The sequence below is a fragment of the Leucopleurus acutus genome (assembly GCF_964270905.1).
Source record: "Leucopleurus acutus genome assembly, chromosome: 21".
NCBI lineage: Eukaryota > Metazoa > Chordata > Mammalia > Artiodactyla > Delphinidae > Leucopleurus > Leucopleurus acutus.
In genome coordinates, this window is record NC_139163.1 from 30,854,205 (window position 1) to 30,868,192 (window position 13,988).

At 38.7% G+C, this 13,988-nt stretch overlaps 1 protein-coding gene across 1 annotated transcript in view; it reads left to right on the forward strand.

Moving 5' to 3' along the window:
- Positions 1 to 10,167: 10,167 nt before the first annotated feature.
- LOC309977539 (disintegrin and metalloproteinase domain-containing protein 18-like) overlaps positions 10,168 to 13,988 on the forward strand; it is a gene marked incomplete at both ends in the record, with an annotated part of 77,096 nt that continues 73,275 nt past the window's right edge. The window contains 2 exons of the mRNA XM_082863660.1: positions 10,168 to 10,222; positions 10,808 to 10,884. Coding sequence (XP_082719786.1) covers positions 10,168 to 10,222; positions 10,808 to 10,884 — 132 coding nt within the window. The remainder of the gene's footprint in view (positions 10,223 to 10,807; positions 10,885 to 13,988) is intronic.

The following is a 13,988-nucleotide window of genomic DNA, read 5'->3' on the forward strand; positions in this document are numbered from 1 at the left end:
TGACCATTTTAAGGTGCTAGATTACACTGGATTTGGTTTACTAGTATTTCGTTGAACACTTTTCCATCTGTATTCATGAGGGATGTTAGCTTGTACTGTTCTTTCCATGTGGTTTTTGTATCAGAGTAATGCTGGCTGCATAAAATGACTTTGAAAGTGTTCCCCCCTCTTTTACTTTTTGGAAGCATTTGAGAAGGCTTGTGTTAGTTCTTACTTAAATGTTCTACAGAATTCCCCAGGGAAGCCATTTGGTATTGGGCTTCTTCCTATTAGGAGGTTTGTGATTACCGATTCAGTCTCCATACTAGTTATACGTCGGTTCGGATTTTCTATTTTTTCATGAGTCACTCTTCTTAGGTTTCATGTCGCTAAGAATTTATCCATCCTCTATGGTATCTGGTTGTTGGCATGTAATGTTCATATTATTTTCTTTTGAACCTTCTTATTTTTGTGGCATGAGCTTTCATTTTTCTGATTTTATTTTTGAAACTTCTCTTTTTTTCTTAATCTAGATAGAGGTTTGTCAATTTTATTTATCATTTCAAAAGACCAACTCTTAGTTTTTTGATATTTTCTATTGTTTTTCCACTTATTATCATTTTATTCCTGGTCTATTCTTTGTTATGTTCTTTTTGCTCCTTTGAGCTTTCTTTGTTCTTCTGTTAGTTCTTTGAGATGTGAAGTTAGTTTATTAATTTGAGGTCTTTTTGATGTATTTTGTTTGTAGCTATACATTTCCCTCTTTCCTCTGCTTTCACTGGATGTGATAAATTTTGGTATGTTGTGTTTTCTGTTTCATTTGTCTCAAGCTATTTTAAATTTCCTTTTTGATTCTTTTCTTTGATTCATTGTTGATCAAAAGTATGTTGTTAATTTCCACATAGCTGTGGATTTTTTACTTATCCTTCTGCTATTCCTTTCTAGTTTCATTCCAAAACGTGTTCAGAAAGGACACCTTGTATGATTTAAATCTTCTTAAATTTGTTAAGAGTTGCTTTGTGACCAAACATATAATCTGTTGCGGGGAAAGCTTGTGTACACTTGAGAAGAATGTATATCCTGCTGCTTTTGAGGGGAATGTTCTGTATGTAGCTGCTGGGTAGATTTTGGCTATAATGTTATTTAAGTCCTCTTTTTAATTTCTTACTCATCTCCTGTCTGCTTCCTCTACCCATTACTGAAAGTGTGGTATCGAAGTCCCGTTCTCTTATTGTATTGCTGTCTGTATCTCTCCTCAGATTCTGTCAGTGTTTGCTGTGGGTATATTTAGATTCTCTAATGCTGAGGGTGTATATATTTATAATGGTTATCTTTCCCTGGTGGACTAGCCCTTTAATCATTATAAAATGTCCATCTTTGACTCCTGTGACTGTCTTGACTTTATGTCTATTCTGTCTGATGTAAGTATAGCTAGACCTGTGCCCGACATACAGTAGGCCAAACTATACTGAAACGTCGGAGTTTGGAGCAGAGAAAGGTTTATTGCAGGGCCGTGTAAGGAGACGGGTGGCTCCTGCCCTAAAAAGCCTGAATTTCCCAAATTCTATATATTTCTATATATAGAATATATTTGTATATATATACCAAATATTTAGAAACAGACCAAATTTTTTGCAGATTTCAGGCAGGTGGGTATGTTTCATGTTTATATAGGCCCAGGAACAACTGAAGTTACTCAGTAAATCCTCAGTACCTTTCGAATAGAAAGCCACATTGGCTGTAACTAATTTAGAAGGTCTGTCTACTTCCCAAGCAGCCCCGTTTCCTTGCACTGACATTCACTTGTGCCAAGAAGATTAATAGAGACAGAGCAGCATAGAATATGGGGAAGGTGAAGATTAATGGAGACAGGGCAGCATAGAATATGAGGAAGGTGAAGATTAATAGAGACAAGGCAGCATAGAATATGAGGAATTTGAGAAAATATAGGATGGGAAAGAATAAGGGAGAGGACACACATAGGATACTGCCCATTTTACACATAATTAATATCGTTCATGTGTTTCTAAAATTAGAATTAAGGCACTTGCACAGCTTTTCCTTTTTTTTTTTGTAGAGCAGAGGTTGATTAGGTCTTTTTTTTAATGAGGTATAATTAACATATGACATTATATTAGTTTCATGTTTACAGCATAATGCTTTGATATTTGTATATATTACAAAATGATCACCACAATGAGTCTAGTTAATATTTGTCACCATACATAGTTAATAAAAATTTGGTTTTCTCCTGATGAGGACTTTCAAGATCTACTCTTTTAGCAAGTTTCAAGAGTGTAATTCCTTATTTTAACTATAGTCGCCATGCTGTACATTATATCCCCATGACTTATTTTTTTTTACAACTGGAAGTTTGTACCTTTTGACCCTCTTATCCATTTTGCTCACCGCCCCCTCATCCCATTTTTCTGGCAACCACCAATCTGTTCTCTGTATCTATGAGGGTGTTTTTTTTGTAGATTCCTCATATAAGTGGGATCACACTTTGTCTTTCTCTGTCTGACTTACTTCACTTTCATACTGCTTTTTTCCTTACTGTAACAACAATACAAGCCACAATTTGCTTAGTGAATATTTAGGAAAATGAGAATGCAGAAGCAAGGGTAAGGAGGTGGGTCTCGTTTCTTCATTGTAAAGGAAATCATTTTTGTTTCTCATTTGTGTAGCCAGAGACAAAATAATGATACAAAATTTCAATCAACACCTCTACTTCCCAAGTTAGTTAATCTTATTTATGAACAAGTTAACAGCGACCAGGTAATTCAGGGTAGTCTTCTGCATGACTCATCAATCATTCAATTGTTATAAATTGACTTAATTGGATGATATCTGGCATGTCTTCCTGTGCTCTTACTTAAGACATCTTGGACAAATCTGAATAGTTGCAAGAACTCGACCTGACTTTGGGAAGAGATGCTAGAGTAAGGTACCACTGATCATAAAGAACAAAGTCTGCTCGTGACAGCCTAAATTTTAGAGCAGCAGTAGATGGTTTCAGGGCTGCAAGGGCAAGAAATGATGTAGAGCTGAAACACAAAAGGGTGATAATGAACTGGATGGTTATGAGCTAGGCCATTGTCTCCATCACCCAAAGCCTTTACGGTTGACATCGTCCCTTCTTGTCCATGTCCGTTCTCTCCAAGATGACTGCTCTGCTTACACATGGCCCAGAGTACCTATCTCAAATCTTTCTAGTTTAATTTTCAAGTAAAAATCCCAGTAATCTGCCAAAACCAGTGCCTGTTAGTTCATTTTCTCAAGAGACAGAAGGAAATAACTGCAAGTGTATCTCATTTCAGCCAGTGTTCTGTCTGGATTTATAATCCTGAGTTAGGTGTTCAAGCCTGATTTTATCATCTGTGGCCAAAGAATTGTAGCCATTTAGTGGGAACATTTACACCATGACATTCCTCTTCAACAGGAGCTGAGTGTGTATAGGATCCAAAGAACAAATGGAGGCTGTATAAATACCATAAAGTGTAACTAAGCATAGCTAATAGAGAGGCCTCATTAAGGACCTCATTAACAGAAGTGAAATAATAAGTATTCACGTAGGTATTTGACAGAAATCATATAACTGAAGTTATGATAGTTTAAGAATTTACATGTAAATTATCTGTTTAAATTGGAGAAGCATTATCATAGATATTTAATATTCCATCTGGTTTTCCATGTAGACAAGATAGAGAAAAGTAATAGATGGAGTTTTAGTTTGAAATTTTAAAAATGCTTAACATATTTAAAATTTAGTCTAACCTTCAGAAAAAAACAAACACTAGAATATATTATCCCTGAGTGGCATATAGAAAGCAAAGTGGATATTGGTACATATTAATTGAGTAATTAGGACAAATCTAGCTTCATTACTTTTCTTGACTTTAAGATTACAGTGTTTCCTAACCTTAAAAATAGTTGTTTCTTTTAATCAAATCTCTATCAGAAGACAGCAGTAGGAAGAGTAACAGCAACCAGTCTTAGAGTTAAAGGTGAAGTAAAGGAATCAAACTATTGACAAAATTATATAATTCATTAAATACTTAAAACAATATTTTTAACAGTACCTCAGTATAAGGAAGATATTATTCCCATATTTCATCATTTTGATTTCTATTTGTTGCTATCATATACTAAAACAAAGACTAAAACAAACCATTTGATGTTAATTTTATTTTATACTTATCTAGAAACATTTAACGTTAACTCACATTAGCCACAGATTTATTAACCAACATCTTTGTAAAAAGAAATGACTTTAAAGGGATTTTTTAATATTTTCTTAAAATATTTATGTGCAATCATGCATTTGATTGGTAGATTTAAGGTTCTAAACGAGAGGTTTACACAAGTTTTCTCCCAACACCTGTATTCATTCCTCACTAACTCCCGGGTTATTGTTCTCCTTATTTTATATTTTTTAAACTTTTTTATTTTGTATTGGAGTATAGCCAATTAACAATGTTGTGATAGTTTCAGGTGCACAACAAAGCAACTCAGCCATACATATACATGTATCCATTCTCCCCCAGACTCCGCTCCCATCCATGCTGCCACAGAACATTGTGTTCTCCTTATTTTAGAAATAAGGAAACAGACATAAAGAATGTAAATAATTCCCCACATGTATAGAATTTTAGTGAGTTTTGAGTTTGAGTTTGACAACCAGACGCCAGGGTTGAAGTCTTAAGAGCTCCACAATTTTGCCACATATTTTCTGATACAAGACTGGTGATGGGGAATGGAATTTACACTTATTGAGGACCTAGAGGATGCCAGGCAAACACTAAATGCACTCACCCTCCAAGGCAGAAGAACAATTCTTTACCGTCAGTTGGGATAAAGGAGGCTTCTGTATATGTCGTTCAAATTTCTAACTCATGTGTAAAGAAATCGTGATATTTGACATATTAGACTTATCCCTGGAAGTAAAGGAACACAATCAAAAACTCATCTAAGTGTGAGATCCTGAGATCATCTCTTTACTTACCTGCCACATCTGACTTTGATGGAGAAAAAAGTCAGTTGGTCTCTGTTTCCTTATCGGCCACCAAGCAAATCATTTATGACTCCTCTCCTCAATGTAAAGTAGTCTTATTTCTGCCTAGACCACTCTCTCCCTCTTCTCTGATCACTTTACTAAAACCCTGCATCTTAGGTGAAGATTCTGGCCCTCGGCTGTCTTCTTCTCATGTCCTCCGTCATAGTTCCTTCATCATGCTTGGTGTCTTCACCTGAACTTCTCACCTCCACACAACTTCAGTCATTTTCTCCTAGAGCGGTACACTGAGCACGCGTCTCCCCGGCTTTCTCCAAGTCTTAATTCGTAAATGCAATATCTTGCTTTCTTTTACACTTTTTTCTATTTTTCACGGTCATCTCCTGCCACCAGTACTTTATGGTTATATTAAGGTCTTGCCTCAAGAATTGGACACTTTCGTCCGATAAACATATTTTATAAGTTGGTACTGAAAGGTGATTCTTTATGGGGAAGATGAGAGAAGTGGGGCTAACTGGGCAGTTGACACTGAAGGAGGAACTGGGTGGCAACTTTAAATGTGGCTGACTGAGTAGGCCCTAGGGAACAAGTGACATGTCAGCAAGGAATTGGAGGAGGCGCAAATAATGACCTAGTTTAGATATTTGAAAGGAGTCACCTGACATCACCGTCAGCTCACAGAAGGCTTCTATCTAAATGCAAAGGGTACAGTACAGCAAGAGAGGGTGCAGGCAAGCACTGTGGGTCAGAGAGACGCCTCAGGCACAAGGTCTCAAGGTTCCTTATTTTAAATTTTAAAAAGCCCATCATAAATCCCACTGCCCTTATCTCAGCAAAAAGTGAAACCAGATATTCAGGCTTTCCCACAGGTAAAGAGAGAGCTTTACCATTCCAGCTGTAAACCAAGTCTGTCTTAGACAGGCATAGAGCTGGCAGAGCAGCCCATGCATATACCTGGGCAGGAGCTTTTCAAGCACGTGAATGATACAATGGAAAAATAAATGTCAGGACTAATCCAGGAGAGAAGGGATGTTACCTCAGACCAAGGATAGTAAAGATGGTCTTAGGAATAAATTTTGAAGGTGAACCAACAGAATGAATTGAGAGTTTGGCTGTAGAGTGTAAGAAGAAGTGCTTAAATGATGTTCATTGCTATACAGCAGGAAGATAGCTAGGCTACCATGTAAAGCCAGACCTCTCTGTGTCTAAATTTGTGCTCTTAATATAGTTAAAAATTTATTTTAAAATGTACGGATGTTGAAGGAGAAAATCTGCCTAGGTAACTTTGAGCCAGGACCAGTGTCTGATATGCCACGATTAAAAGGTTACATTTCCTCATAGATGAATGGAACGTAGTTGAAGTATTTTTGACGTGGTAAGGGAGGGATTTAGCAAGATATGGTGTGCTTTTTACAAAATTCACAGGGATAAATTAGGAGAAAATTCAGTCAGATTCAATCAGAACTGGAGACTAGTGAAATGGAATGCACAGGAAAAGTGTGATGAGGGCAGGATTCGTTAAGACGGAAAGAACAACACAGTTTCAGAGACCTAACGGGTAGACTTGGTTGAAGTGGTGACTGGATAGATGTATTGGGGTTAGAATAAAAGAGAACTACAAAGACGAACATTTCTGACACAATGGATAATGACAGCTTTTACTAATGGCGTGTTATACAGCAGCTGAGAACCAGCTTGGTTTTGGAGCCATGAAGCGGAGGGGAGTAAAGAAGGAGTTTGTTCTGAACATGTGTGTGTGGGACACCTGTTGGAAACGCACAGAGGACTGTTGGGAGTTCTCCTCCTCTGTAGATAAAAATAGAGAAAAGAGCAATTATTTCCTTCTTCACATATTGTATTGCTCTTTTTCTCTCTGTTTCCTTGTTCATGACTTAGAGTGCGTGTAAATGAGCCATATATAAATAGCAGTTTATAGCATTTCCTTTTAATGTGGCTATCGCAAATGTTTCTGGAAAAAATCAAATCAAAGAAACAAAAAAAAACTTGGGTGTACAAATTCTGTAGAGCAGAAGTATAGATTGTGACAGTATCAGCTGTCTTATATTAATTAATTGATATACCTGTAGTTCTGTAGTAAAATTAGACAACTTTTATTAACCATTAAAAATGTAGCATTTCTTTTTTCTGTATCTCTTTTAGAATGGTAACCAAACAAGACTGTCAAAAGCCATAATTTGGAGAAAAGATATTGCCAAAAAACACACCATTAACTGGCCTGGTTCAAGAATTTTAAAAATCTGCTTTTCTCTCCTTTTGTGATGGCTTAAAACTTGCAATTTCAAAAACAAAAGTAAATCCTGTGAGTGAAAGTATGTCGCGTTGTGTCGATTCATTCTGTTCTCGAGCCCAAGTTTGTGCGCCCGATGCACACTGAGGCCAAACAAAGGGAAACGTCAGTGTTTGGAGCAGATTAAGGTTTATTGCAAGGACCAGCCAAGGAGAACGGACAGCTCATGCTCAAAAATGCCAACCCCCTGATGGCTCTTGGGGAAGAGTGTTTACAGGCAAAACTTGGGGCAAGGGCTGCAGGGTATGGAACCTTCCCCTGATTGGTTGGTGGTGAGGTAACAGGGCGCTGTTCCAGGAATCTCAGTCATCAGCCTTTCCTGCCAGTGTGGGTCCACACGCTTGTGCTCAGCCTCAAGTGACTTCCTGCATCTGGCTTGAGGGGGCCCTAGTTCCTGTTGAAGAACTCAGTCATACGTGTCAGACAGTTCTGCACATCCCCGAGGAGGAACGGCACCAGGCCCCATGCTGCACTGTCGTTTCTTCCTGCCTTCCCTCACTTCCCTGATTAGTAACTGTTTGAATGTGCCCTTTGGAGCTCAGGGAAGGTCTAGGAAGCTGAAAGCCTTTTTCCGACAAACTGGAAGCTGGGGACACGGAAAGCCTTTTGTGCCCAGGAGGGCCCACAGGGGGCCTTCTACCACCATGATCCTCTAGTAGGAAATAAGCAGGTTGGCCTCTTTTGAACCTGCGAGGCTGTTGCATCCCAAAGGAAAACATTCCATTGTGCACTCCAGCCACCGACTGCCCTCAGATACCCATGGCCCTGCTAATCGCTCCCATCTCAAGAGAGGACACCTAGAATCTGCACCTCTGCGATAGTTCGTGATTCTCATCCCCTACCCATTCCAAGCTTCGGGATATTGAGAGGAAGGGTTGCTAGACAAGGTCAGCCCCAGAGCCTTCAGAGAGTCATTAGCATCCATTCTATCTTCAAGGAATTGCTCACACTGAGTTCCTGGTCATAGATAACTGTCCTGTCTCCAAGTGTTACTTCCCTGCCCTCGTGGAAATTGAGCTCTAGAATATATCTTTCTGTGTCCTTTGAAGGAACCCAGACTTGCTGCTCTTTCCTGACTGAAGCTGAGCTTTTCTGGGTGACAGTTTCTTGCTTCAGTGCCCCCTCTCTTCATCTCCCTCTTCCTGAGATGGGTGCACTTCTGCACACCTCAAAGCATTATTTGTGGGTTAGAGATCCATCAGCCTACCTGGAGTCTAATTAGGACCTACAGAATTTCCATCCATATAAATGAAGGTGCTCCTGGGTCAGGGGTGGGAGCATCTCATCACAAAGACCAAGAGTTTCCTTTTCCAAATGAGCAAATGATGAATGGATACACAAGATGTGGTCCGTCCATACAATGGGATGGTATTCAGCCACAAAAAGGAAGCACTGATATTGCTACAATGTGGATGAACCTTGAAACCGTTATGCTAAGTGACTAAAGCCAGTCACAAAAACCATGTATTATGCCTTTGCATGAAACATCCAGAACAGGGACATCTAGAGAGACTAAGATTAGTGGTTGTTTACTTGTGAGAGTTGGGGAGGTAGGGGTGGGGATTGAATAGCTGGGGTGATGGTAATAACTAAAGGGTAGAGGACTTGGTTTTGAGATGAGGGAACTGAAGTTGACTGTGGTAATGGTTGCACATATCTGTGAATACACTAAAAACCCTACAATCATTCACCTGTGTGCTTTAAGTGGGTGAACTCTGTGGTAAAAATAATACACATCAGGATGATTCTACCATAACTTTCCCTCACCCCCTTTGCCACTAACTTATTTGGGGCCATTATGATCACTGTCCTGCCTTATTTAATCATAATTTCTCAGGATCAGTTTCCCAGGAGTACTACCGCCTAGCAGGTCCAAGTTTTAGACCTGAGCAGAGTTTATTTTTGCAACTATTGGTATAACACATCCTTGCTGTGGAGTGTACTGGGATAAAGGAAGGTGTGGGTGAGTGGCAGGCAGAAGTTGAGTTAGGTTTTGAGTGTGAGTAGCTTAAGATATTTGTCAGAAAATTCAAAGACAATTACATGTTCTGTCTTCTGCAGTGGTGTCACTTTTCCCCTCTGAGTTTGTCTTGCTGGCCTCCCCATTTCTAATGCTTCCTTTTTACGGTTCTAACAGTAACTGTTAACAAGACACACTTAGGGTACATTTCAAAGTTTTCTTTCCCTTTCCTCAACAGATTATAATCTAACATTGTAAGAATAGGCACACAGTTGAAGAATTGTGCTTTTTATTTCCTTATCCAGGATCGAGTTCAATATTCTTTATTTTTGTTTGCAAAGATTGTATTAAGTCAGGAGTAACACAATTTAAGTAGAAAATTTCTTGTAAAAAATAGTAAATATACCTATTTTCCTCTTTCTCTTCCACCACAGTAAATAAACGTTGTTGGAAAACTGTAACATGGAGAAAGGAAACTACCAGAAACTTCCCCAGAAAAGCAAATAATGCTTATTTGCCCCTTTATCCCTACTGAAGCATTTAAAATATGGGATCATATGTATAACTGATTCACTTTGTTATAAAGCAGAAACTAACACACCACTGTAAAGCAATTATACTTCAATAAAGATGTAAAAAAAAAAGACGTACACTTAGTCACCACAAACAAGCTGTGCGCAGACCCTTAGGCTTTTGTCTGCTGTTTCTTCACCCAGCCTCGAGTGCCCAGTCACTCAGGATGCCCAAGGATGAGCTAGCACAGCTGAAAGCGACTGCGAGGCCCTGGTCCTCACCCCCGGGGCCCGGGGGCCTAGCGCGCTGAACCCCTGACTGCTGCTGCCCGCGAGCCTCTCGGCTGCCCAACGGTCTCTGACCTTGGCCGTGCTTCCAGCGCCCCGCCCAGCGATGTTCCTCCTCGTTGCCCTGCTTGCTGAGCTTGGAGGGCTACACGCCCTCCAGGGTAAGACCGCGGAGCCTCGACTTCCTTCTCCCTCCTTTGGCTTCTAAGCAGGGCTGGGCTCTTCCTGGGGAGCAATTCCTGTAGCTCTGGGACCCCTACCGCCCCTTTCCCGGATTCCCTGCCGGTGCTTTCCTCCCACACCCCACCCCTACGCCACCCACCCCTGACCAGGGCAGGGGAAGGAAGATGTTAGCCAAGAAGTCCACTCTCTGCATCAAGGGTCCAGTGTCTCAGCAGCTGAGGGTCCTTCTGGGTCACCCACTCTGTGGCCAGAGGATATACGAGGTTCGGCACTGCCCTGGATGTATATTCCTCAGAGACCCGAGGGAAACAGGTCCCAATGCAGTTATGGAAACGAACAGTATGGTCCTATAGAACTGCAATGGCTAATTTCTGTTCACTTGTTTGTATCTTAGCCATTTTCAGTGTGCCATTGAAAATCTATTGAAATCTGTGGGCCAAGAAGGAGGGTAAACACATGTCGATAAATTGACTTACAATTGTGGACCCCACCATGGACTCAAACTTAAGAACCCAAGCTTGACTGAGAGCACTGTTGCAAAAAATCCCATTTTCTTACTACAGATTCTGAGGGAATATTCCTGTATGTCACAGTTCCACAGAAGATGAGGTCGAATGAGAGTGAAGATTCAGAGAAGCAGGTGAATGATCAAGGATATTAGTTTTATAATTTAAAAGTTTAAGACGATTTTTCTTTACCTTTGTATTGAATCAGATCCTACTGATTTGTATTCACTTGCAAAGCAACATATTTTCATTGCTAACTCTTGTGCCCTTCTCTTCATCTCTCAGGCTCTTCTGACCTATTTGTTCACAATTTTCAAGAAATAGTAAACACTTTTCAGGAATCATACTCATAGAAAAAAATCAATATTAAATAAGCATGACAATGAAATTTATGAAAAAAATTATTAATGGCCACTGTTTAAAGTGACAGAGAAAATGGTCTTGAGCAAGGTTTAGACCTGCAAGTTTTGACCCAGAAGCATCAGACTTATTAGAAGTAATGCCAAAGAAAAAAAAGAAAAGGAAAAATAAAAATGTCACATTTGCCTGATTATGATGAAAACATTGTCAGTAAATAAATATTAACTGGAAAAAAAAGTTGAAAAATGCGTACCTGCTATTAAAAACTGATTAAATTGAAGACACTCCATCTTGAATATTTTCTTGATTAATATACTTCAAATTGGCATAATTATAATGTTTTAGATTAAAAACTAGAAGTCACAATACAGGGGTTTAGATTTTCATGTGGTTAAAGTGGTGTGGTCAATATATAGAAACCCTGGGAAAATTTTTCAGTTTGAAGGAACAATTTTTGAAATAAGAGTAAGTAAAAAAATTAAGACTCCATTAACTCTATTTTGACATACAGTATTGGAACCTATCATGATTCTCTTCTACTGCTGAATCACTGTAATAAAAATTAAATTGTACTTGAAAATCACAATAAAATAATTTCCTTTAGAGAAGTATTTTCATATACTAGTCTCATTTAATTCTCACATTAACCTTTTGAAATATTACATATATTTTCTTATATATATGAGAAAGAGGATTACAAATGTTCAGTTGAGGGAGTCAAAGTTATAAGTTTAGGACATGGAATCCAAACTTTAATTTATGACTCTGATTCCATTATAAATAAACTACGTTCTGTTGAAAAACTGTTTGCATAAAGGTTTCTTTTCTTTTTTTTCTGATTTACTTCTGTTTGTATGTATATTGTCATTGCATGATCACTTTAAGCTTCAAGTTGTTTACTTCAGTTATCACAATGATGCAGGACATGAAGTGTTTTGAAATCTCTGTAGAGTTCACTACTGGTAAATGGTCTGTTCATATTTTCTATTTATTCCTGGTTCAGTCTTGGGAGATTGTACCTTTCAAAGAATTTGTCCATTTCTTCTAGGTTGTCCATTTTGTTGGCTTATAGTTGTTTGTAATACTCTCATGGTCCTTTGTATTTCTGTAGTGTCAGTTACAACTCCGTTTTCATTTCTGATTTTATTGATTTGGGCCCTCTCCCCTTTTTTCTTGATGAGTCTGTCTAAATGTTTATCAGTTTTGCTTATCTTTTCAAAGAACAAGTTTTAGTTTCATTGATCTTTCTATGTTTTTTTTTTTTGTCTCTATTTCATTTATTTCTGCTCTGATCTTTATGATTTATTTCCTTCTACTGACTTTGGGTTTCTGTTCTTCTTTTTCTAGTTGCTTTAGGTATAAAGTTATGTTGTTATAGTGCATTCATCTACGTGTCTGTTTTTATGTTGGTAAGATACTGTTTGATTACTACAGCCTTGTAATATTGTTTGAAATCACAAGGTGTGATGTCTCTGGCTTAGCTCTTCTTTTTCAAGATTGTTTAAGCTATTAAGGTTCTTTTGTGGTTCCATATACATTTTAGGATTGTTTTCTCTATTTCTGTGGAAAATGACATTGGAATTTTGATAGGGATTGCACTGAATCTGTAGATCACTTTGGGTAGTATGGAAAATTTTACAATATTAATCCTTTCAATCCATAAACACGGAATATATATTTATCTGTGTCTTCTCTAATTTTATTCATGATTGTTTTTTAGTTTTTACTGTATACATTTTTCACCTTCTTGGCTAAATTTGTTCTTAAATATTTTGTCTTTTGATGTTATTGTAAATGGTATTGTTTTCTTAATTTTCTTTCTGGTAGTTCATTGTCAGTATATAGAAACACAACTGATTTTTGTATTTTGATCTTGTGTCTTAAAACTTTACTGAATTCATTTATTAATTCTGATAGCTTTTTGACGTAGTCTTTAGGGTTTTCTATACATGAGATCATGTCATCTGCAGAGATAATGTTACTTCTTTCACCTCTTTTGTTCTCTCTGCTCCAGGAGAGCTCCCATTACTAGGTGACTTCGTAGCCAGTTCCTCTAGTGGCAGCTGTGTAAGGTGGGGCACTAGATGTGTGGACAAATTTCATTGAGGGAGAAGCTGGAGAATTAGCTTTATAGTTGGGATGAGTCAGAGAGAGAAAGCACAGGGAATTCCCTCACATCTGTTCAAGTCCCCAGATGACTACTATTTATGTACCCTGTCAGCTCCCTGGTGCAAGCTATTTAGAAGCTCAACCCTCAAGCAGCAGCTGAGGAAGTATGCACTCAAGCCCTTTGCACAGAGAAGTTGGGACCCTTGTGTTTTTTCCTGTTCCCTCTGCCCTAAGCCCAGGGAGATGGTCCTTGGAAGTGCTTGCACTTCTGTATAAAAATCTTCTCTTAAGATGAATCTGGGGAGTCTGTGAATGCTGAGCCCCGTCAGATCTCAGAGCTAGGTGGTATGGGATCCAGACCTTCAGGTGGCAGCGTTAAAAGTTGAGGTTCTATAGCCAATATGTTATAATAAGTAGAAATGGAGTACAGCCTTTAAAAATTATGAATCACTATATTGTACCTGTAACATATAATATTGTACATCAGTATACTTCAATTTTAAAAAAAGGTTGAGATTCTAGATGTGTAGACAAGGTCCTATCAGGAAGAAACTGGAGACTTGGTTTTATTGTTGGATTGAGCCTGGGGGAGTCGTCAAGGGAAGTGCCCATCGGCCCTTTCAGGCTACTGGGAGGATCCCTATCAGCACCCACATGGAGTCTGATAGAAGCTGGACCCTCGAGCTGCAGCTGGAAAAGTGTGCAGTCAAACTCCTTCCAGGGAGAAAATAGGAGCTGGGTGCTTTTTGTCTGCTCCCTCTATGATGCA